Source organism: Hemicordylus capensis, chromosome 2 (genome assembly GCF_027244095.1).
Source record: "Hemicordylus capensis ecotype Gifberg chromosome 2, rHemCap1.1.pri, whole genome shotgun sequence".
Classification (NCBI taxonomy): Eukaryota; Metazoa; Chordata; class Lepidosauria; order Squamata; family Cordylidae; genus Hemicordylus; species Hemicordylus capensis.
This window is the reverse complement of record NC_069658.1, coordinates 334,996,849-335,021,894: the sequence shown is the minus strand read 5'-3', so window position 1 is coordinate 335,021,894 and position 25,046 is coordinate 334,996,849. Positions and strand designations below refer to the sequence as shown.

At 43.6% G+C, this 25,046-nt stretch overlaps 1 protein-coding gene across 2 annotated transcripts; it reads right to left on the bottom strand.

Annotated features, from left to right (window-relative positions):
- Positions 1-240: 240 nt before the first annotated feature.
- On the bottom strand, positions 241-24,892 carry SOX30 (SRY-box transcription factor 30). 2 transcript variants are annotated; one of them, XM_053292161.1, is made up of 6 exons: positions 23,009-24,892; positions 12,465-12,704; positions 12,141-12,230; positions 9,923-10,159; positions 7,146-7,638; positions 241-1,985 (listed from the first exon to the last, which is right to left on the bottom strand). In XM_053292161.1, exons 1-6 carry the CDS (start codon positions 23,979-23,981, stop codon positions 1,604-1,606), a joined length of 2,415 nt encoding a protein of 804 aa, XP_053148136.1. In that variant the 5' UTR covers positions 23,982-24,892; the 3' UTR covers positions 241-1,603. The 2 variants fall into 2 exon arrangements, with proteins under 2 accessions (XP_053148136.1, XP_053148137.1); XM_053292162.1 differs by lacking the exon at positions 12,141-12,230 and having other exon boundaries at positions 23,009-24,889.
- Positions 24,893-25,046: the final 154 nt, after the last annotated feature.

The window sequence follows — 25,046 nt, the reverse complement described above, 5'->3', positions numbered from 1 at the left end:
TTGATTAGAAACCTTAACAATATTTAGAAAATATATATAGTGTTGAGGCTGAAATACTACCCTTTATGGGTGGTGAAAATTATCTCTAAAGTATGTACATTTCCTGTTTATTCCTTTTTATTTTGTCTATTCCACGAGTCACTGAGATCTATATACAGTGGGTGGGTGTGTATTCTCTCTCTCTCTCTCACACACACACACACACGCACATATAATGACTACATATTGTCTGCATTGCTATCACTTTGAAAGTAATTTTTAAAATTACACATTTAAGAAATTCTAAAATTACCTCATACATGTATAATGGCACATTCTTTGTAACAGCCAATCTTATTTCTGTATAATACATCTCTCCAAAGGGATATTCTCTACATTTTTACTTATTGCACAGGTACAAACTGGATGATGATTTCATAATTCATAGTTTGTCACAATATATACAGTTAACAACATACAGTTCATGTGATTTTATTTTAATATAACAAAAGTGGAACAAATGTACTACCCACCCTCCCCCACAAAACAAAGAAAAATATGAAAACAAAATTAAATATTCTGTAACATGAACAAATAGTTAAGCAACATTTCATATTTCCTTACAACTACTCTTCAAACACTACATTTTTTAAAAAAATGTAAGTTTGAGATATAACTGTCACACTCTGATATAGAATCATAGCCCACTTGTGCAGAAAATACAGCTAGATTCACCCTTACTCATTCTTGGAAATATTTAACATTTCCATTAATAAGGCATTTAAAATATGAACTTCTCTTACAAGGAGGGTTAAAATTGTTAAGCGGGGCTATCGACTTTCAGATCAATACATAACAAAGTTCAGCATACAAAGAAATTAGATTCTAAAACAACTGCACTTGTTTTTAAAAGTTAACCACTTGGACCAGAGCCCAAATTTTAAAACTATGAAAATACTATTTTATTTGAAGTGTAACAGAATATTCATTTTTGGCCAAAAAAAGAAAAAAAAGAAGACGGAAATATGTAAACCAGTAATATCAATTGCTCAATAACAGTCTAGGACAGAATGAAAATCCTGCTATGTCACCTAGGAACACAAATAAAAGCTCTGAGTTGAGATGATGAAATCTGCTTTTCAGAGTGGTGTAATCATATTGCCACTTATAACTATACTTGCAAATCTAGAGAAGCTGGTGAATAGTGCAATCTATATATGCACCTGGTACTTACTATGTCCAAACTCTACATCACACCTCTTCTGTGTGCTCTTGCAAATATGCATGGTATGCATATTATCAACAATGTGCATCAGTCACTGTGGTTCTGGAACTGCTACAAACCAATTCTCAGTATATGGGCAGTGCACAAATATATGCAACCGATGAAAGAGTCTTAAGAGCTGCCTTGACCAGCTACAGTGTCCAAAATCAAGTGCAATAAGGTACAAATCCTGTGATGGCGCAAAATCTAACACTACCCTGGAAAATCTCCCATATAGTATAAAAGTTTTAAAACAATTATATCTTCTGGACCACACTCACTAAAATGGTGTTATATGATCAACATGTTTTATTTCATGTTTTAAAAAAGTATGCTGGATACTATCATTTGGTTTTAAATTTACAAATCTCTCAACACCTTTCCTTCTTCCTCATCATCACTATCAGTCACATTGACTTGCTGTACACTAGAGGGTGTGGATGGGGTTGCTGTAAAAACATTCTCAAGGGCCCCAATGTCCAGCTGAGGCATAGGATTTAAATATTCCTCTTCAGTCTGACTGTGGCTGCTGTAATAGGAAGTCCCTTCTAAGCTTTCACAGCTCCGTGAGTCTTCACTATGCGTGTGCTCATCAGGGTATTCTCTAAAAGGATAGTCTCTGTTCAGAGCAGAAAACATAGCCTCATGCTTTTGATACTGATCTTCATAGAAGCCAAGGCATTCAGGCATGGAGCTGGGGAAGTTCCCATAGCCAAATGGAGGACGGCTGTACGGACATGTGCTGTAGCAAGACAAAGATGTGTTACATCAACTCTTTTAACATGGGGTTAATTTGCTATTGTTAACAAGAAAACACACTGTTTTCACTGAAGTCTGGAAACCAACTAAGTTAATACAGGATTACTAACAGCATGGGACACAGTCACAAATAAGCCGTGAGAATATAGCAGTGGGTCACAAAGCCACAGCGTACAAAATAACTGAGTTAGAAGAGTCTGGCCATCTAGTCCAACCTGCTGGACATTTCAACCACCAGTCCAGCTTACCTCGAGGCCCGTTTCCAAAAGGTGGTGCTGGAGAATTACTGCACAACCCTTGGCAGATATGCTTTGGGGTTCTGTGGGGTTCCATTCTTTCCCCTATGGTGTTTATCATCTACATAAAACCACTGGGAGGGGTCATCCTGAGATTTGGCCTGAGGCGTCATCAGTATGTGATGGATGACATCCAGTTGTATCTCTCTTTTTCATCAGACACAGGTGAGCTGGTTAGGTGACTGTTCTGACTCAGTGCCTGGATTCAGTAATGGACTGGATGAGGGTGAACAAGTTGAGACCCAATCTGGACAAGACAGATGTACTGTTGATAGGAGGTAGGGGTGTGCAATTTGGATTTTCTGTGTTTCGATTTGTAACCGAATCAAAACAACCCTGATTCGATTTGCATCCGAATCACCCCAAATTCGATTCGGATCCGGATCGCGGCTGATCCGAATCGAATCGATTCGGGTATTGGATCTGTCCTATTAATTTCCCCAGATATCCAGCTATCATTTTTTTAAAAAGCTAAGCTCTAGCCCTTATAGAAGTGGAGTTATGGAGCAAAATGTGTGGTCACTATTTTTTAAGTGTTTCGATTCTTTGGTGTATAATAACTTTCACTCAATGAATCCTTATGAGGATTCATTACACACCTTCATTTCTTCTATTCATTTTGACTGTCTTTTAGACAGTGCCAATTGTCAACTGCCATGTGCCAACTACACCCCACTCCCACCCACAAGGCAGTGAGGTACTACTCAGTTTAAGTTAAGTGCCTAATGGGTAGAGGCTACCATCCAAATTGCAGAGGAATTGGACAAAGGGCTGATTTTTGGTGAATAGTTGAAGGTTTAGTGTCTTTGAGGCAGATTTGGGGCATAAAGTGGGATCTGGGGTGGAAGAGTGTGGTGAGGTGGTAGTGCCTAATGGGTGGAGGCTACCACCCAAATTATTATTATTATTATTATTACATTTATATCCCGTTCTTCCTTGGAGAAAGAGCGGGATATAAATGTAATAATAATAATAATAATTTGGGTGGTAGCCTCCACCCATTAGGGTAGAGTAGGTTAGGCTGAAGTAGGTTAGGCTGAGAGAGAAGTGACTGGCCCAGAGTCACCCAGCTAGTTTCATGGCTGAATGGGGATTTGAACTCGGGTCTCCCCGGTCCTAGTCCAGCACTCTTAACCATTACACCACGCTGGTTCTCTAATTGCAGAGGGATTGGGCAAAGGGCTAGTTTTTGGTGAATAGTTGAAGGTTTAGTGTCTTTGAGGAAGATTTGGGGCATAAAGTGGGATCTGGGGTGGAAGAGTGTGGTCAGGTGGTAGTGCCTAATGGGTGGAGGCTACCACCCAAATTGCAGAGGGATTGGGCAAAGGGCTAGTTTTTGGTGAATAGTTGAAGGTTTAGTGTCTTTGAGGCAGATTTGGGGCATAAAGTGGGATCTGGGGTGGAAGAGTGTGGTGAGGTGGTAGTGCCTAATGGTTGGAGGCTACCACCCAAATTGCAGAGGGATTGGGCAAAGGGCTGGTTTTTGGTGAATAGTTGAAGTTTACTCGTCTTTAAGGTTTTTCCCTATAAGGTATAATGGAGGTTTCAGCAGCCCCATAAGTGCACTTGGAGGGTGCTGGGGTGGCCCAGAGTGAGTGGTGGTGTAGTGCACATAGGGTGCCAGCCACTCCCATGGGGTTGCTAACCCATGGGGTACAGGGTTCTGTTGTTTCTGAGGTGGTCTGAGTGTAGATTCTATGGTAGTAAATGAGAGTGGATTCATGGTTTGTATTGAAAATCTCATTTGCTACCAGAGAATCTACTCTCAGAACACCTCAGAAACAACAGAACCCTGAACCCCATGGGCTAGAAAGTGAAACCCATGGGGGTGGCTGGCACCCTCTGTTCACTACACCACCACTCACTCTGGGCCACCCCAGCACCCGCCAAGTGCAGTTATGGGGCTGCTGAAACCTACATGATTTCCTATGGAAAACTTCAACAATTCACCAAAAACCAGCCCTTTGCCCAATCCCTCTGCAATTTAGGTAGTAGCCTCTACCCATTAGGCACTTAACTTAAACTGAGTAATACCTCACTGCCTTGCGGGTGGGAGTGGGGTGTAGTTGGCACATGGCAGTTGACAATTGGCACTGTCTAAAAGACAGTCAAAATGAATAGAAGAAATGAAGGTGTGTAATGAATCCTCATAAGGATTCATTGAGTGAAAGTTATTATACACCGAGGAATCCGAACACTTGAAAAATAGTGACCACACATTTTGCTCCATAACTCCACTTCTATAAGGGCTAGAGCTTAGCTTTTTTTTTTTTTTAAATGAAAGCTGGGAATCTGGGGAAGTTAATCGGACAGATCCGAAACCCGAATTGATTCGAATCGGCCGCGATTCGATTTGTACCCGAATCTAGCCAATGGACCAAAGGGGTGATTTGTTTTGTCTCCGAATCATCTGAATCAGCTAGATTCGAGAACAAATCGGTTTGTATCCAAATCGATTAGCACATCCCTAATAGGTGGCAATCAATTTCATGGGTCACTCCATGAAATTGATTGCCAGGTCTAGGACCAACAAACGGAAGTACTTTTTCACACAACGCGTGATCCACTTGTGGAACCCTCTGCCACAGGATGTGGTGACAGCCAACAACCTGGATGGCTTTAAGAGGGGTTTGGATGACTTCATGGAGGAGAGGTCTATCAATGGCTACTAGTTGGAGGGCTGTGGGCCACCTCCAGCCTCAAAGGCAGGATGCCTCTGAGTACCAGTTGCAGGGGAGTAATGGCAGGTGAGAGGGCACACCCTCAACTCCTGTCTGTGGCTTCCAGCAGCATGTGGTGGGCCACTGTGCGAAACAGGATGCTGGACTAGATGGGCCTTGGGCCTGATCCAGCAGGGCTGTTCTTATGTTCTCTGCCCAAGTTAATGATGTTCAGCCTGTTCTAAATGGGGTTGCACTCCTCCTTAAGGACCAGGTTCACAGCGTTGGGGTGATCATCAACCAAGCACACTCGCTAGAGGCTCAAGTGGCCTCTGTGACTTGGAGCACCTTTTATTTACTTCGGCTGATATGTCAACTGTGACCTTACCTGGATAGAGATAGCTTGGCCACAGTTACTCATGCTCTGGTAACCTCGTGCTTGGATTACTGCAACGTATTGTACGTAGGGCTGCCTTTGAAAACAGTCCGGAAACTGCAGCTGGTACAAAATTGGGCTGCAAGATTATTAACTGGGACTGGATGTTTTGATCAAATTATCCCAGTGCTTTGTCAGCTGCACTGTCTCGCAGTCCATTCCCAGGCCCAATTTTAAGTGCTAGGGATGTGCAAACAGGTTTGACATTTAGCCGGTTTGGTCTGACGGTTTGGGGTCGAACCGGACCACCCCCAGTTCGGTCTGACCCCAGAACACACCCCGATTGTTCGGGGGGGGGGGTCGCAATTTTATTTATTTTTTTTTAAAAAAAATCCCCCCTTATCCCCTTCGGGGGAGTTCCTTCGGGGGGTGTGTGTGTGTGTGTGTGTCCGTGGAGGTTCCCCCACCCCCCGCTGGCCTCCGTTATCCCTGCCAGCGGCCCATTTGGCCGGTTTTTGAGAAATTGCGCAGGAACAGCAGTGTCCAAAATGGACACTGCACCAAAGTTTGAAAGCTTGAATGGGCTGAAAAACTGGCCAAGTGGGCCGCTGGCAGTGATATCGGAGGCCGGCGGGCGGAGGGGGAACCTCTGCAGACATCCCCCCCCCGCCACCCCAAGGAACTCTCCTGAAGGGGATATGATTTTTTTTAAAATACGCAACCCCCCCCCCCCCGCCGGACTGAACCAGTGGGGGGGGGTTCCAAGGGGGTGCCAGACCCGGCCAGGTTCAAATCCGGTCTGGACTCAAACCGAACCGGGCCAGCCGGTTCCGTGCACATCCCTACTAAGTGCTGGTTTTAACCTTTAAAGACCTAAATGGACAGGGACCAGGTTACCTGAGAGAGCGCCTTGCCCCATGTCCCCTACTTGGACCTCAAGAATCTCTTTTGAGGCCCTGCCCTGAGTGCCCCTGCCAAACAAGGTGAGGCAGGTGGCTACTAGGGAGAGGGGCTTTTCAGTGGTTGCAGCCCATTTATGGAATAGCCTCCCCAGTAAGGTTCACCTGGCTTCTTCACTTTGTTCTTTTAGATGACAAAGACTTTTTTTATTTTTAAAACTGACTTTAAAAAAGTTTTAAATTGTTTTGTATTGTATTTTTTACTTTGTACTTTTTTAGGTGTGTTGTGATTTTATGTGTCATGTGTTTTTATTTGATGTTTTAATGCTGTGTTGTGAGCTGCCCAGAGAACAATTTGTTATAGGGTGGCAAACAAATAAAGTTTATTTATTATTAATTATCATCATCATCATCATCTTGCATGTGTTTTGCAGGATGTCAACCAATAAAATCCAGAAGAGGGTATAGTTGGCTGGACCACCTGAAATTGACATAAACTTCTGTACTAGCTAGTTACCTTTTATATTGTTCATAAATCATAACCCTGTAGTATAGGAGAAAAGGGGTGGAAAGGTCACCCAAAGAGACGACGAAGTGGTCAAAGAATTAATGTCATGAAAATCCAAGGAGGACAGTATAAACAATAGTGTCAATGTGGCAGACAGGTCAAAAAAAGAGTGAAAAAAGTGGGGAGGCACTTAGGCTTGGCCATTAGAAAGCTCAATAAGTATAGTTTCCATGGAACGATATAAATTGATAAGTATGAAAGATAACAGGGGAACAGAGGGAATGCAGTGAAGAGAAAAGTGTACAGTAAATGGAAATTTACACTGGATTTTTGTCACTATGCCACTGTGCAAATTCTTTGGTAGTTGTCTAAGCATTCTCAATGCAAGTAAATTGTTACATTACCTTGATGGGAAGTAATGTGGTCCAGGTAAAAAATAAGGATGATGAAAAGAAAATCGAGGAGGAGCTCCAAATAGAGTGGCTGGATGAGCGATAGGAGGAGGCTGATAGACGTGTGGATGGGGGATGGGTGGAGCTTGAGGAATGGGTCCATTTCTAGAACAAGAAGAAACACTTGAGTACTCCTTAGGGGGCTGACTATTAGAGACACTGTATCGAGAGTGTGTGGTGCTTGTATTATTTGGGTTCCTGCTTGCGCTCTCAATGGAAACCTGAGTCGGTCTCTTTGTAGTGCAATTTGTTGCTGAAGATACATGATGAGCTTCTGTTGGTGACGGTGCTACAAAGCGCTGAGGCTGAAGCACTGGGCGAATTGGCATGTTTGCTGGTGGTGCCGCCAGTGGTGTTGTGCTTCCTACATTTGGCTGGAACAGCGTAATGGGGCCTGGATGCTGAGCAGAAGGAGCTGGCAGCTGGATAGTAGAAGGGGCTTCACCTTTGAAAAAAGAGGAATAAGTCCTCATTAACACTATTTCATAAGTATCATACTATGTGACTATATCTTGACCAAAAATGAAGATTGAAGAATCCACAGAGCCACACTGTATCATCCCTCATCATTTTTCAAACCAGAGATCGTAGATTTCTTCTGCTTTTGGAAACCTCCTTATCAACAGAAAAAGTCTGTTTCTCACTTTAACACAACATCCATGTACTCTATTTAATATCACAAACCACCTGTACATTGTTTCATGAATCAGCAACATCAAGTACAATGTCAGCCAATATTGAGATCTTGAATCCATCTTTTTAATGTATCCTCAGTGTAACTCTCCTCTGCTTTGGGAAAAGTCCATAGCTCAGTAGAACACCTACTTTGTGGGCAGGAGGTCCTGGACTCAATCCCTGGTATCTCCAGGTAGAGCTGGGGGGAAACTGACTGAAACCCTGCCAGTTAATGCATACAATATGGACCTAGATCAGGGCTGCTCAGCTTCGGCCCTCCTGCAGATGTTGGCCTACAATAATCCCTGGCTATTGGCCACTGTGGCTGGGGATATGGCAGCTGTGAATAAGGCCAATTCCATGCTAGGGATCATTAGGAAGGGGATTGAAAATAAAACTGCTAATATTATAATGCCTTTATACAAAACTATGGTGCGGCCACACCTGGAGTACTGTGTACAATTCTGGTCACATCTAAAAAAGGACATTGTGGAACTGGAAAAGGTGCAGAAGAGGGCAACCAAGATGATCAGGGGCCTAGAACACCTTTCTTATGAGGCAAGGCTACAACACCTGGGGCTTTTTAGTTTAGAAAAAAGCTGACTGCGTGGAGACATGATAGAGGTCTATAAAATCATGCATGGAGTGGAGAAAGTGGATAGAGAGAGATTCTTCTCCCGCTCAGATAACACTAGAACCAGGGGTCTTCCCATGAAATTGGTTGCTGGGAAATTTAGGACCAGCAAACGGAAGTATTTTTCCACACAACGCATAACACACTTGTGGAATTCTCTGCCACAAGATGTGGTGACAGCCAACAACCTGTATGGCTTTAAGAGGGGCTTGGATAACTTCATGGAGGAGAGGTCTATCAACTGCTACTAGTCGGAGGACCACCTCCAGCTTCAAAAGCAGGATGCCTCTGAGTACCAGTTGCAGGGGAGTAACAGCAGGAGAGAGGGCATGCCCTAAACTCCTGCTGTAGGCTTCCAGTGGCATCTGGTGGGCTACTGTGTGAAACAGGATGCTAGACTAGATGGGCCTTGGGCCCGATCCAGCAGGGCTGTTTTTACGTTCTTAGATGAACCCATGACCTAGCTCAGTAGAAGGCACTTTCATTTGTTCACCTGATGTAGTGTGCCGTTGGCCATGTGAGACGCAGATTCCTGAGGCACGTTTTGATCAGTCTCTCAGTTCCCCAGATGTACAATAAACAACTTTTATACAAAACCAAGTTCTGAAAATTCTGCCCCATTCTCTGAACAGTCTGTCATATTCTAGCATTATGAAGAAACAGAACTCTAGGCACCACCATATAGAAAAGGTCTGGCTTGTTTACCAGTGTATCTCATTGAGTTGTATAGGGCAGCAGAAACAGTTGCAATATGGGGCAGAGCTGAGAGGGGGCACAAATGCTTCTTACTGCAGACACTAGGATTACACCATACCCAGACCTCAAGATTCAATGCCTCTCCTTTCCTTCCTGAACGCAGCTTCAAAATTGTCAGTGAGAAGCAATATGTTTCTGAAGGACTAGAAGTTGGGTCCAGGGAGACAGAGGAAATTCAGAACCTAAATGTGCAGGATGGCAGTGGTATAGAAGTGTATCTTACCACCTCCTCAGGGCCTTTTGGCTGGAACAATGTATTCAGTTGCAGGGGAATGTGATGCAGGGCATGATGTGGAAAAGCATACAGGTCTGTCCTGCCCCCTTGCTCAGACTAGGATCAATGATGGATAAAAAAGAATGGGTGGGGGGGGGATGACTGGACAGGCCTTTTGCTAGAAATAATAATGGCCAAGACTGCTTTGAGAATAATTAAGGATTATAAAGTATTTTGTACACTGTAATAAATAATCAAATTATTAAATAAATAAATAACCCATTACAAAAATATGGCCACATCTTATCAGCTCATCAATCTTCTACAAAGCTTTTGCTGATATATTTTGTTGTCAGTATGCTTAAATCATTTCTATACAATCAAAATCTCTATATGGATATAGACATTGGGTTCTTAGAGAACTCACATAAACTATTGGAATGAACTCACAGACTTGGTGTCCAATGCTGTTCTGTACACTGGGTATGACCACAGAGTAGGTGGGTGATCGGAAAGGGTAAATGGTAGTTGGATTTGTAGTAATGATATTCTGAGAGGTCCCAGTAAAGACAGTAGAGGCTGCCATTGGGCTCGTAGCGATGATATTCTGAGTAGTACCAGAAAACACAGTGGAGACTGTCAGTGGGAACCGCTTCCTTTTGCCAGGCCGTGGTTGGTAAACCCAACCTAGGGTAACACAAAATAGTATGCTCAATGAGACATGCTAGACTATCATTCATTTAGTGCTGCCTTAAAAAAAACTTGATGATAAAACCAACAATAAAACATTAATTTTAAGGAAAAGGAAGGTAGTAATGAAACTGTTTCTTCAGTAGATTTGGAAGGCCAAGATAAAAGTTTATACATGTGAAGACTGTATATTCAAAAGAAAATGCCTCTAAGATTACAGTATGTCTAGTCTAGGAAAGGCTGCAGGTTTCCAAAGCAAGAGGGCTTTTCCACTTGTAACACCTCCCTTTTTCTCTCCATGGATGTTAGTTCTACCAAAATCTCATGCCCTATTCTTCCTTTCCTGTACTATCACGTAATTTTGCAAACTGGACAAACATACCTAGCTTTAGTAGGTCTAATAAGCTATTACTTTTCCTGCTAATTATGAACAGTGTTTGTATCTAATGAATCACATCTTGATTACTTTATACTTCAAATGGTTGAATTCAAAGAAAGTCATAACTGAGCACAACTTAAATCAATGGGACTTAGTCATGACTTTTTAAAGATACAATGCAGTGTCTCCCCAAAGTATTTATTCTTCTCATGTTAAACTTGTAGAATTTGGCTTTGGGGGCTGCATTAAAAAAAATTACATATACAATAAAATCTAGTCCATGGGCATCATTACAATATCTAATTTTTACATAAACCCTACTCATATCTTATAACATCTGCACTGGGTACAGCGGGGATAGAAGCATACTAGCTAGCTATGCTTCTTGGTGCTGATGCACTCTGTAGCCACACATCCTGCTCTTCCAGCATTCAGCATTTGTCTGTAGAGGCAAGCGCTTGAACACAGGGCAAGCACTTAAACAAAGGAAAGTGGGGACGTGCCATTGGAACATGTAAGTACCGGGTATGTCTAGCCAGTCTGCCTCCGCCCCGCCCCCGCCCCCGCCCCGCCACTGTACCCAAATACAGAATATCTGGGAATGTAATACATAAATAGGGCTATTGTCAGCAAGGGTTAATACAGGATAAAGAAAACAAAGGGATGTCCATGAGACAGAAAGAATATAAATTTAGGACAGGTAAGAAAAAATGAATATATCCTGAGCAGTATAGGAAAAAATGTTCATGTGTTCTTAGTTAAGTAAACATTTTTTATTGCTCCCATGCCTACTCTCAGTTACTTATATCATATCAGTGAGAATGCATATCCATGAAACAGATGGGGGAAATGCTCCTGTTCAATATATCTGAATACTTACAAGTCCAACTGATATGATGGGAAAGCCCATTTTGCTGCTATACTACTAAACACTACTTGTATACATTTGCACCAGTGTAAATGGCTGTGTCATGACTGGAATGCCTTTAGAAGAATGTTTAGTCTTGCCCAATTCTATACCCCATAACAGTGCTATATGATATCTGATGATGTCAGTTATACTGCTGTTGTGATATCTTGAACATGGTAGCCAGTAGAGGTGGGACTGGAGGGGTGGAGAATGAGCTGCAAATATGGCCTGTTCCCACTATTCTCACCACATCCCAGCTGCTCTCCACTGCCACTCCTCACCCTGCTGCAGTGTTAACCCCAGGCACACGAGCTAGTCATTCACAGGGTTGGGCAACCTGGCAAATGACCAGCCCATGCACCTGGGGTTAACGCTGTGGTGGGGTGAGCTAAGACAGAGAGAGGCAGCTGGAAAAGAATGAGAAAAATGGGAACAACCCGCACATGTGGCTCGTCCTCTCCCCCCCCCACCACCACAACCCCACCCCTACCGGCTGCCACTACTAATGTTACTAACCATTTTGTACAATTTTCCCAGTGAAAAGCTCACAGGCTCAAAATATGTTGGGCCTTTTAGCATCATTTTCTACAATAAATCTGCTATTTTCCTCAGTTATTGATTGGGGTCTTTTATGGTAACAACTAAGATTTTATTTCAGTGGATTATGATCTAGAAATACACATGCATACCAGCATCCAATAAATTTATTTGGTAGAATTCCTTTGAGACAGCTCCTTGTGTGGAACTACCACCAAACTGATTCTTTGAACTTGCAGAGTCTGAAAAGTAATTGGGAAGGAAAAGATAGGAGGTAACCTAAGTAGCTGCTTAAAGGAAAACTGTCTCATGGGGTGTGCATGCTATTTTTTGTTTGCATTTTATTTTAAGAAGTATTGTTTGTCAAATGAATACATGTTCACATCATCTGGTATGATCCTATTTCTGGATTATATAAAACATTTCACCAAGATAATCAGACGCTGAAACATGTAGGAATAATATCTGTTTTGTACCAGGAAATTCTTCTCGGTGTTTTTCTTTAATCTTCTGAGCTTCATCATAGTAAGGTTTCTTTTGCTCTTCTGTGAGTTTGTTCCACTCCAAACCAAGCTGGACACTTATCTCAGCATTATTGGCAGCAGGGTTAGCTTTGGCTAAAGCTGGCCGATGAATTCTTGCCCACACCATAAATGCATTCATAGGACGCTTGACATGGCCATCTCTGTCTTTGCTAAATGGAGTATCTGGGATCCCTGGAAGGAAGGAAGGAAGGGAGGGGGGGGGAGAGGGAGAGAGAGAGGGAGGAGAGAGAGAGAGAGAGAGAGAGAGAGAGAGAGAGAGAGAGAGATTAATGGGTAGGCAGTATCAGTAATATTATCTTGGATCATACAAGGTCCAACAAACTGAAACCAACAAGCTTGCTAACAAAGCTGGGTTCATTACATTTTGTACAAATGGTATCAATAATGTCCAGAATCCAAACCATGAACCTAGCTCCATGAGCTGAAAGGGTTTTTTGACTTGTTTTGCAGGAACAGCAACTCCCCAATGCTACATGGAGAGCTTGTAAATTTGAGAGGAGTTTCACAAACAGTTCATACTGCATGGTATGGAGGTCAAATGTTCAGATTTAAAAAGTAAAACATTCTATTGGGCAAGTCAATGGCTGCTTACAAGCAGAACGTTAAGGAAAGGTATGACTGATGGTAAAAAGATACTGAAAGTACTAGTTTTTATAGGAGTAATATCTTACACCCGATGCTATAATCTTACACAATGTACAATTGGTATGTGAATGAATGAAAATTTTGCAGTAACAAAATACTGCAGATGGTTTCCACTGTGACACAATCTCTCTGGATAGAAACTTCCTTGGTCATACTATAATCAATTGAACTTTTATTACTTCTATGTTTTAATTATGATGGAATCTGAATTTCGCACTCACTTTTAGCACTAATCACATGTAATTGTCCTTACTTAAGAAGGTACTGAATTTTTAAAAATGTACTTAAAGTTAAAAATATATATACATTTACTAGCAAAGGTCCCATCTTTATGACAAGTATAAGGTATATGTCTGCAAGGCCCTGGGAGTGCATGTGTGTGGAGGGGGGGTGTATGCACACATACACATGCAAAGACCCATACACATGTAGCACATCTATTTGTGCTTTATACACATAGAAACACTGGGACTGTTCACACAAGCAGCCCTACCAGGGTTTGCACGGCCCTACTTAGGTAGGGCTGTTTGTGTGGAGCGCTGGAATTGGGATCGATCACGGTGCTTCCCACTGGGTAGCATGGTTTTTTTACTTTGGTTAAAAGTGAGGTAAGAGGGCAAAGGCACACTGCCCTACCCCACTCCCAGGTCATGTGGTAGCATGGACTGCCTGCATCCCCACTAGGGCTGCCAGCAGCCCATCCTACCATAGAGGCTGAGGGAAGGAGTGTCCCAGCCTCTAGAATAACTTCAGTGCACCGCACAAGCAACCTTTCTCACCATACTGGTCTCTGCAGCAGTGATCACCTGGCCGCGTGGTGAGAGAGAAATAAACCGCTGGACATGTTGGGGGAGGTAAGTACGCCCCTGCTTCCTCCCCGGCTCCAGGATAAACGGTTGTGAAAACGATTTTATTGTAAGCTCCATTTAGTGAGGGCCAAGCCAACCAATATCAGGGGTAAAAGGCAGGTTTTGCCTTTATTACAAGTGTCCCACAAAAGAGGAGAATACTTTCCCCTCAGAAGACATTAATGGCAACCAAGCACTTATGTGAGAGAAAGTAAAGGGGTGAACTTGAGGACACCACTTGGGTGGAAGCTAAACCTTTCCCTGAACTCTGGTAACTTCATCCACAGCTGAGAAAGCCTGTTCCTATCTGCAACAGCTCCATTCAGGGTTGTGTTTTAAATAACTCTAGATCATGGCTCCCCAACAGGGGGTACTAGTACCCCCTGGGGCACTCGAAGGGTTCCCAGGGGGTATTCAGAGTCTTCCTATCTCCCCACACTGGAGCTCCACTAACTGTTCACCATTTGAGGATTGCCGGCTTGAAGCCAACATATCCTCAGCTAGTTGTATGCTGCAGAAGGAAGGGTGAAAATCCTCCATCTCTGTTCCTGATTGGCTGCCTACATACAGCATATCACTCCTTTCGACCTGACTGACAGGCTTCAGAAAATTAGCATTGAGTACTCCCTCTTAAATTAATGGGACAATGCTCACAAAGCAGTTTACAAATCAGAGAAACAGGACGGGGTGGGGTGAGTTATTCCCTGTCCCAAAACGGCTCACAAAAAGACAAAGAAAAGGAGAGATACCAGTAACAGCTACTAAAAAGACACTATGCTGGAATAAATAGGCACAATTGCTCTCCCCTTGTTAAATATAAGAGAACCATTACTTGAAAGGTGCCACTTTGCCCAGTTAACAGGGAAAGATACAACTTATGGTGGTTTTGTAATACACCAGTACCAGGAGCCAGCTCGCCCCCGTAACGTCCTGGGGGGGGGGAGCCGGACCAGCCCGCTCCCCTAACCCAAGAAGGGAGGGGCCCCTGAGCACCCAAAGGAACGGCTTGCACTCCTAAACCCAGAGGAGAGGAGCCACCCACAGCTTGCCCCGCTACGCCCACAGGGGGCAAGCCAAGCCACCACATCCCACAGGGGAACGGCTCGTCCTCCTAAAACCCAGAGGAGGGGAGCCACCCACGGCTTGCCCCGCTACGCCCACAGGGGGCAAGCCACCACATACTCCACCCTACCCTAGTAGGGAGGAGCTCCACCAGAGCTGCGGACAAGCCCAGTGAGGTTTCCTTTTTTTCCCTGCAGGAGGATGCCAGACCACCTGGAAACCCCCAGAGGACACCCCGGATAATGTGCCACCCACCACCCACAAGTTGAGACCGGGTTCCCACGCTCTCCTGGCTTGGACTCTACCCTGGACTCTGTCCAGATTCACATACACGTGGAACCGAAGGAGGACTTACATACATTGGCGATACCTTGCAGCTCGCGACTAACTCAGATGGACACTTATTTTCTTATGGCTGTCTTGACCTGCATGTATGTACGTATGTAACCTCCTGCCTCGGGAACGTGATCTATAACATATCTGCATGCTAAACGAACCATGCCAGCACAGCGGCTGACCACACCAGGAACTCCTGCTGACAACACCCCTGGAGGACCCCCCTGGACCTGGAGAAGACCCTCCACCGTCAAGGACCCACGCTCAGAGGCTGCAATTGGCAGAAGACTGTCAGGGCCCTGCTGGCCACACGCAAGGTGAGGCTGGGTTCTGTCCCTCCCTTGGACCTTTTGGACATTCCTCTCACTGAACTCTTTTAACCCGACTCTACCCAAACCCATAGGAACTCGCGTACAGTGCTATATTCTTTCTACCATTGCAACCACACATTCGTTAGTACGCGGCCATGTTTTATCGGGAAATTCTACTCACTGTTGCTTCTGTAAACCATATGCTAAGCATTCTCTAATAAAAGTCAATCTGTTTTGTTAACAAATATACAAGCAGAACATACTGGAAACAACAGACTTGTACAGCAGACAGCAAAACCATGAATCTAGTATCAGATGATCAAACAGAGCAACTGCTTGGTTTTCTTACCCCAAGCTTCTTACAGTCCAGCAATGCACTCAAGAAGGTCCTGCATTGTCTGCCTGACTCCCTCCCTTACTAGATTCAAAGTTGTTACAAATTATTTCTCTGCTAGTCCCATTAATTCTAATCTATGCTACATTCTGAAGACAAGGAGAGCTTTCTAGATGAACAAGGAAAACATCCTAAGTCATCAAGGAACATTTACATTCTTATGATAGAGTAATTAGTCTTTCACGTGAAATGACAGCAATAGCTGCACTCATACCAATCAAGTCAGCAACTCATAACAATATATAGATTCATCAGAATATCAGCACAAACTGTATTGTCTAATCAGTACTTTGAATGACTTTATTAGGCAAGAGGAAAGGTAGCTCAGACTTGTGAACTTGTATTTAATGGCTTCTTTGTATATTATTTTATTTTGGGGAATGTGGAAAGCATTTTGCTGTAGGCTGGACTTTTTCCTTTTTCATGAGCCAACTTTTTATAGATACCAACATGATGCCAAGAAATTATGTCACTGAATGCACTAAACGTACAAAAATTATATTCATGAACATATCAGGATCTTGCTATATTTTCCTATAGGGCACATAAGGCAGATTTAACAAGGGATAATAGAATGTACTAGATTATTTATTATTATTGCATCATCTATATGCATCTCACTTTACATAGCATGAGAAAACAGACTGAGTTCTTCAGGCATCTTTATGACAGCTCTTTGTGGTCATGAAGAGATTGCTTTCAGCTGAGATATAAATGTAGAAGATTGTGCACTTCTTCTACTCCAACAACATTTTTCTGTAAACAATATTTATACATGTAGCAAAACTACATTCATTCAAACAATTCATTCAAACTCCTCCCAAAATATGTAGATAATGAGCGTAGAATGCAATATATATGCTGTTATCTTGGGGGTATGTTTATATTAACATAACTGTAATACTGATACCTCAGTTTTAGATACATTATGGAGAAATGCGAATTCCAGCAAGTCATAGGCACTTTCTGTGCCTTCCCTCACCGGCACTAAAGAGTAAAGACCCAAAGACCTGTAACCAGCCTAAAAAAAATGGGGGGGGGAGGTTGCAGAAGTCAGGGGAGGCAGGTTATAAAATGTTCAGTGAAAACAGTCAGTGAGGCTGGGGAGGGAAGAGATTGTTTTGGTGTGGCAGGTACACACCATGCCACCAGCTGGCTACGGGCCTGAAGATCCACTGGGGTTGGTGCACAACTTCAAAGGAAGTCCTGACAGTGTAGTGACAGGGCTGCTGCTCACTAGCTGCACTTGCACCTGTTGTTGAACTCAAACTCCCATCATCCCCATCCACCGTGGCCAATAGTCAGCGATGATGGAAGTTGTAGTCCATCATCTGCAAAAGGGCTGAAGTTGTGCAGCCCTGCTCTAGAATGAAGTCCCATTAAAATCAATGAGATGTATTTCCCAATAATTATATTTGTGATTAGGGTAAAAACATTGCAATGTTAGAATTTCCTCACTAGATAAGACTGAAGTTTAACTTGACCAACAAGTGGGGCATGAAGTTGTTTGTCTTGTCCTTTGTTCTCCTCTTCTGCTAATCAAAGGCATAATGCCTCTGGAGATTCCATTTAGCTATCATAGACAGCTGTTGTTCAACTAATCCCCTAGGAACTTATGTGATCCCTTTTAAAACCTATACATGCTTATACATGTATATACTATTCAGTCGAGTGTGTATAATTAGCTGCTTTTAGACCTTTGGCTGAACACACAGGGGTGGGACCCAGCTTGTGTGGTCCCACTGCCCACTCTGTGCATGTAGTATGTGAATGACTGAAGGAACAGACATGCAGAAGGACTGCACATGCCCCCACCTTCATGCATTCAGCCAAAGGTCTGAAAACAACGATGTATGCAAATACAGCTGTATGCCCATTGGCTCTTTACACATCAGGAATCCTGATTATGCAAGGTTCCCAGGCCTATGCATGTATAGCTGAACAGGCATGGAGACCCTTTCAGATCCTCAGCTGAACACACAGAGGTTGAGAGTGGAGTAGTGGACATGATCATAAAAAGAAGAGTCTTGTTGGATCAGGCCTAAGGCCTATCTAGTCCAGGATCCTCTTTCCAACACTGGCCCACCGCGGGGAAGCCTTCAAGCAGAAAATGAAATCATGCCCCCTCTCCTACTATTGCTCCCTTGCAACATTCTGCCTCAGAACCTGGAAGTAGCCTATAACCATCCAGACTACCATTGTAGCCACTAATAGACTTGTTCTCCATGCATTTGTCTACGCTCCTTATAAGAACACAAGGGGCTTAGACAAACAAACCTTCCATGTATTTGGCATACACAGGGCCATACACATCTTGTCATGTTGAATTCCATAATTTAAGCATGTGTTACATGCTTCTTTTTGTCTGTCTTGAACTCATGGCTAATCAGTTTTGTGTGATAGTGTGGTATGATAGAAAGAATACAGGCCTAAAATCAGGGAGACCTTGGAAGTCCTGGGCACATCTGTATCTCTCAGCATAATCTACCTCACTGAGTTATTGTGAGGATAAAACTGGGATAAATCCATGTATGCTGCCCTAGGGGGTAGAGCAGGTAAAAATGTGACAAATTAACTTCATTGGGAGATTCATACGGTCTAGTATTGAGAAATATTATTTCCTATTTGCACATAGCTTGACATTTGATAAACCTCTACTATAGACATCCTATTGGATGCCTTTTTCTAAATCAAATAGCTCATCCTCTTTAGCTTTTCTTTAAGGAGATGTCAAAGCTCTTTGAATGTTTTAGTTAGTTTTCTGCACCTTTTCCAGATCTATATTATGTTTTAGATGGCCAACTGTGCAACACAGATTTATATAATGCCATTGCTACTTATTTTCAGTCTCTTTCCTAATAACGCCTAACAACAAATTCTTTTCACTGCTGTAGCACATTGACATGTTTCTGTAAGCTGTCCATTTGTACCAGCAAATTGTGATTCCCTAAAAGTAAGAGTAGTCTCTTAGATCTAGTCTTCCAGATCTAAAAATGCATTATAATGCTTTTCTTTTATCTTGTACAAGATGTTGGATCATAAATTATTCAAAGTGATCCCTCAGTTGGGCAAATTTAGAACTTGCCCAGTTATTACTTATTTGCAAATTTAGAACTTGCCCATTTATTACAAGGTTGTGCAGCACTGGGGTCATGTTACATGAATGTTTCTGAAAACGTCAGGCCTTCCATTATAATAGTCAGACATACCTGGCTTTCAGTTACATTGGCTGACATCTTGACTAATGAAGCACCAGTGCCACAGTGCTGCATTCCAGACTCAGGCTGTGCTGAAACACATGAGGGGAAAACAACAAACTCCCCTTCCTTCCTCAGATGCCTGCACCACGCAAAGCAATTTTCATTTTATGCCAGTGGTGCAAGCAACTCTGGAAAGTAGGGGATATCACATACCCCATGTGTGCCAGCGCACCATTAGTCTGGAATGCAACGCTGCTGAACTTCATTAGTCAGAGGCCATCATGAGGAAGTTCTTATCAATTGACACAGGTGAATTTGGAAAAATCCTGAAATACATACATGGAAACTGGTTAGAATTTGGTATTTTGAACTAACCACAGTTGATAGGTGCTGTCAATCCATTTTTGCCTTTTGGTAAATGACAAAATACGTTTAGAGTAACTAAAACTACTGAGTTTTAAAAAACCACTTAGTTACACCTTTATCATAAAATCTTGATCTAGCACAATGAATATCTATGTCGCTTTAAAAAAACAGATATCTTAATTCTTTCTAGACCTGCTATAATACTGACCAAATGCATCTTAGAGATCTTACAGCCAGAGCTTGACCACTTTAGACCTGCTTGGAACCAGGACTGAGGTCAGCGGCTATACAATGAGGCACACGTGCAAAACCGGGCTAAGAAAGCCCAGCCCAGTTTTGCACACATGTGTGAACCGCCAGATTGAGCCTGATCCCAGCAGCAACACAGCTTCAAACCTGCCTGTGAAGCCACCCCTCAAAACGGGGCTAGGAGTTCTCCTAATCCCATTTTGGCAATCGTGTGTCAGCCACAGCTGCTTGCAGCTGCAGCTGGAACACTCAGGGGGGCAGATCCCAATTATGCACCGTGCAAGCGCTCAGTGCATTATTGGAGCTCCAGGGGACGAGGCAACGCACAGCGGTGCTTTCCTGCACCCTGGAGCTACCAGCAGGAGCCAGTGCTTGTTTGGGTGGGCGGGCGATCCGCCCACCCAAGGTGGGGCAGCTGCTTGTCTCCAGGTAGGGTGAATGTAACCCGCTCTTCCCACAGACTGTCCCAGAGCCCTTCTCACTAATCATGAGAAGAGCTCCAGTATTAACAGGATAATGCTCTTAAAGGAAATCATACAGGTCACTGTTGATTTGTGTTTTAAGGCCCACCCAACAAAAGATTATGCTTCAAACTTATTGATGCCCAAAGTATTAAGCTGGGACATTCTGAAAATAATAAATATTGGACATATAATGAGGTACTGGCTACTTTGGTTCACATGTTTTAAAGTTGTTTTAGGACAATCTCATTTTTGAATGATTGTGGGGTGGGGTGGTTTACATTGGTTTTGTTGTCCCAGTTCTCCTTTGCTTTTTAGTAACTGAGTTCTGAGACACATGCCAGCTTTTTGGTTTCCTTCCAAAACAAAAAAACCACCAAAAAAGGCACAACAGCTTTGTGCATTAGTAAAGCATATTTAAGAGCAAGATAATTATATTGCAGAACTGGAAAGCTATATTCATGCCTAAAATAAAGCAGTGGATTTGGGCATTTTTAGATCTGTCTGTCTGTCAACGGGGGGAGCTCATAACGGGGGGGGGACCCTCTCAAGATAAATATGATGTAATACGGCAGCTATTCTTCAAATTATATGCAGTATAGAGAATTAAGATTTATGGAACTTTCAGGCCCCCACCATTTAAAATATGTTTTTAAGTAAGAAGGAAAGATGAATTATTAGTGTTTCTTTTGCTTTTTGTTATTTTAATACTAACAATAATTTCTTTTTGAAAAATCAAACTGCATACAGTTTATATTTAAGTTTTGGAATAAGCAATTTATTTATGTATTACTATTTATTTAAAATATGTATAGATGGCTCTCAACATAACATAAAATCATCAATATAAAATACAGCAAAATTAAACAGATAAAACAGTCAATGGAGAGATTCAGTAGCAGCAGCAAACATCCAGTCCCATTAAAAGTAAAGCATATGCAGTTATTTCCTAAAAGTCATCAAGGAAACCTGGGGAATGGGCAGAATTCTCAGTAAGGTGCTATAAGTCAAAGGACACTGTCTCTTGTTGCTTGCTACCCATCTCACCTCAAAAGGTGGACATACTCTAAACAAGACCTCTTAAGATCAATAGTTGGGTAGGTTTGTATTTTAACAGATAGCCCTTCAAATACTAGTAAAATGCCTGTCCTTATTATAAATGGGATGGATAAAGGGCCAGAGAAAAGATGTATATACTTCATTCCTCATAAGAAGCCAGATACCACCCTCCACTCCAACCTGTGTCAAGGGTATGATGAATTAAGTTTTGTCCTCACCACAACAGTGCCCTCACTCAAGTGCAGTATTTTACTTTTCCCATAGGAGTAAATGGCAGTCATTCATTTAAACTGGGAAAAATAAAAATATGAACTCAGGACCATCCTTAACCCTCTTAACTCAAAAACATTTCTACTAAATTACTTGAAGTTGCACTAGAAAGAGAATTGGGGATTCTGCCTTATGCAGTGATCCACAAGTCACTAAACAAGAGCGAAGACCATACCAGTTGACATCCACATATTGTTTCTTCCAAGATAATCCGTTACAGCAACAAAAAGGTCTTTAGTATAAAGAGCCAGTGTGGCAGAGGGGTCAAAATGTAGAACTTGTGTCAAGGTCATAGGAAACTGCCATATACTGAGTCAGACCATTGGTCTATTTAGCTCAGTATTGTCTTCACAGACTGGCAGTGGCTTCTCCAAGGCTGCGGGCAGGAATCTCTCTCAGCCTTATCTTGGAGAAGCCAGGGAGGGAACTTGAAACCTAGATGCTCTTCCCAGAGCGGCTCCATCCCCTGAGGGGAATATCTTGCAGTGCTCACACATCAAGTCTCCCATTCATATGCAACCAGGGCAGACCCTGCTTAGCTATGGGGACAAGTCATGCTTGCTACCACAAGACCAGCTCTCCTCTCCTTCACTGGGTTTCTAATCCCTGCTCAGCCATGAAGCTCAGTGGGAGACCCTGAGCCAGCCTACCCTACCTCACAGGGTTGTTGAGATAAAATAATAAATGTTTGCCACCCTGAGCTCCCTGGAGGAGGAGCAGCTTAAAATGTAATTAAATGAGTAAATAAAGATTGACAGATTTGTTGCATAGGCTTTCATGGACTGGTAGGTTCTAGTTCATGATGCTACATGTTACTTTAATGTCTCTATACTTTGTTTGTCTTACATGGTTGACCTCAATTGCAATTTATAAGAAAGAGAATAGTAGAGCATCACTAGATTAGGCAGCTCCAGTAGGCATTCTTAAATGACAAATAGGGTGTTGTGCCCTATACACATTAATAACCTTTTGTTTGCCTGGGGTTTACTATAGTCAGCTGAAGGCACACATGAAATTAGCCACTATTAATTGCATAAATGCTAGTGGAGCTCTATGTTCTATATTTTGCTTGTTATATTTAAACAAAATAAACAACCAGTAAAGGTGCAGTTAAAATATGTAAGCACAGTTCAATTTCCATTGTTTACTTATATATAAACCGCCCTGAGTCATTTTTGGAAGGGCGGTGTGGAAATCGAATAAATAATAATAAATAATATCAACGAAGGGGGGAATGCTGTAAAATCTAACTCTACTCTACTCCTATCTAATACCTGCATCTGAGGGCAGCACTGTGAGAGGCACATCTTTAGTTTCAATTTTCACTGAAGGCTCAAGCAAGGACTGCATTTTAAGGGGCACTTGTGCTATAGGCACTTTAGTCACTCTTATCAGATCAGATGGAGGCGGCCCCTGAAACTGGATCCTGGCCCCAGGAGGGACTGGATGGAGTGTCACTGGAATCTTCAGTTCTTGAGGTTGCTGCATCCCTAGAGGATGAGATAAACTAGCATCTTTGCTGACAAGAGCTGGGCCATTGGAGGATGCATGAGGCTTGGATGCCTCCTCTTCCCTCCCCTTGCAGTCCACTTCAGGAGGCTCTACCAGTTCAGTTTTGATGGTCCCTTCATTTCCTGACTCCAGGGTTTTGGCATAGCAATTTTCTTTCAACTTGACCTCTTTCTTGATACCCTCAGGCTCTTCCCTTCTGCTTTCCTCAGTTCCCTTCAAACTGCTGCTACCCACGGTCTGGCCCTCCTCCTTCCCTCCACGGCGGTTTGCAGCAGCTTTGTGGTCCCCCCTTTTTTTCTTGTTGGCGCTGTGCAAGAGCAACTGGCTGTCTTGTTCCTGCTCTTCAGCTTTCACTTGCAACACCTTTTGCTGACCACTCTCTTCTTCCTCCTGCTTTTCACAACCCCCAGGCTCCACCCCACTGCCAGCGGGAGAGAGTTGCCTGCCAAAACAAGCTTGGTCCTCCACAAGCTGCTGCTGCTGCTCTCTGCAGCCCACAGGCTGTGGAGGCTTCTGCTCCCTGTGCAAGACATTTTGCTTGGGGGACAAGGGGTACAGGAGGTGGTGCTGGGACCCCTGCTTAGTGGGGAAGAGCAGAAGGTGCGAGTCCCTGGTCCCCTGTCCTGGTAGAGGGTGCAGGAGGAGGTGGTCCATGCAGGGAGTGCCCTGCCAAGCTCTGGGATGCAGGAGGCGCTGCTGCTCTCGGGGGCTTTCCTCCTGCGCCCCCTTTTCCATGCTGCAACCCGTCCCTGGGAGTGGGATTGTTGTGGGATTGTGAGCTCAGCCGCCTCCCTCTGTTACTGCCCGTTTGTTTCCTGCGGTTGGTGTTCAAGCGTTCTCAGCTCCCCTCCCCCCGCCCCAGGTGCACGCGCCGCGCTCGACCCCGCCCTCTGGCTCGACGGAGCCTCGCGCCACCCAGGCACCGGCCAGAAAATGGCAATTGCGGGGCTCCACGTGCCTCCTGTGTTTCCCTCCTTGGGCCTGTTTCCTGGAGGTCGCCATGGTTACTCCGAGGGCCGCGCAACAATACGATTACCATGGAGACCCCGGGGAGGAACGCGTGGCGCGTACCTTCCTCGTCTCGGCAGTGCTACCTTTTGCCGAAGGTCACGCTTTGCCCTGAGGGGCCCTCTCACCTATTTGTCGTAGACTGGGCTTATCCTCTTCGGTTTCTCCTAATCTTCCCTTTTATTTATTATTAACAATAAATACTACTACAATAAACGCGTCTCCTTCTTTGCGATTGCAGCGGATTGCCACACGAGGGCCCCGGGGCTTCTTTACAGCACAGCGCTCCCCACACCATGTTTTTAACATAGGGCAAATCCAATGCCACCTTTCGTTTCTGCTTCCAAGGCAGGTGCAGCAAAAGAAGCTAAACGGGTTTGATACCACGATGGATTTACGAGTTAAAGGAATGGGCAGTTGGAATTTAGCGTTCAAGGAATTTGGGACCCAAATACAAAGCAGCGTATACACCCGAGGATGTGAAGAGAAGACACACCTTTACGGCACTTTGCGGAATGACCACCTTAATTTTAACACTAGGCGTTTAGCCCTGGAACTAGCTTATACTGCCAGCCCGGGCTCTTGTACAGAAGCCGCCCCGAGGCAATTAGAGTGCTTTTTTTCTCCCCACTGAATAAACCATGATTAGCCTACGCACATCTGGGTGAAGGGGCTTCGAGATCAGAGGGGATGGCTTTCAGACTCTGCTCGTCCTGCATTTATCCCGCGGCCTCCGTTCTGGGACCAAACGTCCCTTCTAGTACGCTCCGCGCGAGTTTGGCGACAAGCACC

Coding starts and splice junctions, on each gene's coding strand:
- SOX30 (XM_053292161.1), bottom strand. CDS start 23,981: ATGGAAAAGGGGGCGCAGGAGGAAAGCCCCCGAGAGCAGCAGCGCCTC. Junction 12,705..23,008: donor AGTGCTGCCCTCAGATGCAG/GTATTAGATAGG, acceptor CCTTCCTTCCAG/GGATCCCAGATACTCCATTT. Junction 12,231..12,464: donor ACACCGAGAAGAATTTCCTG/GTACAAAACAGA, acceptor ATTACTTTTCAG/ACTCTGCAAGTTCAAAGAAT.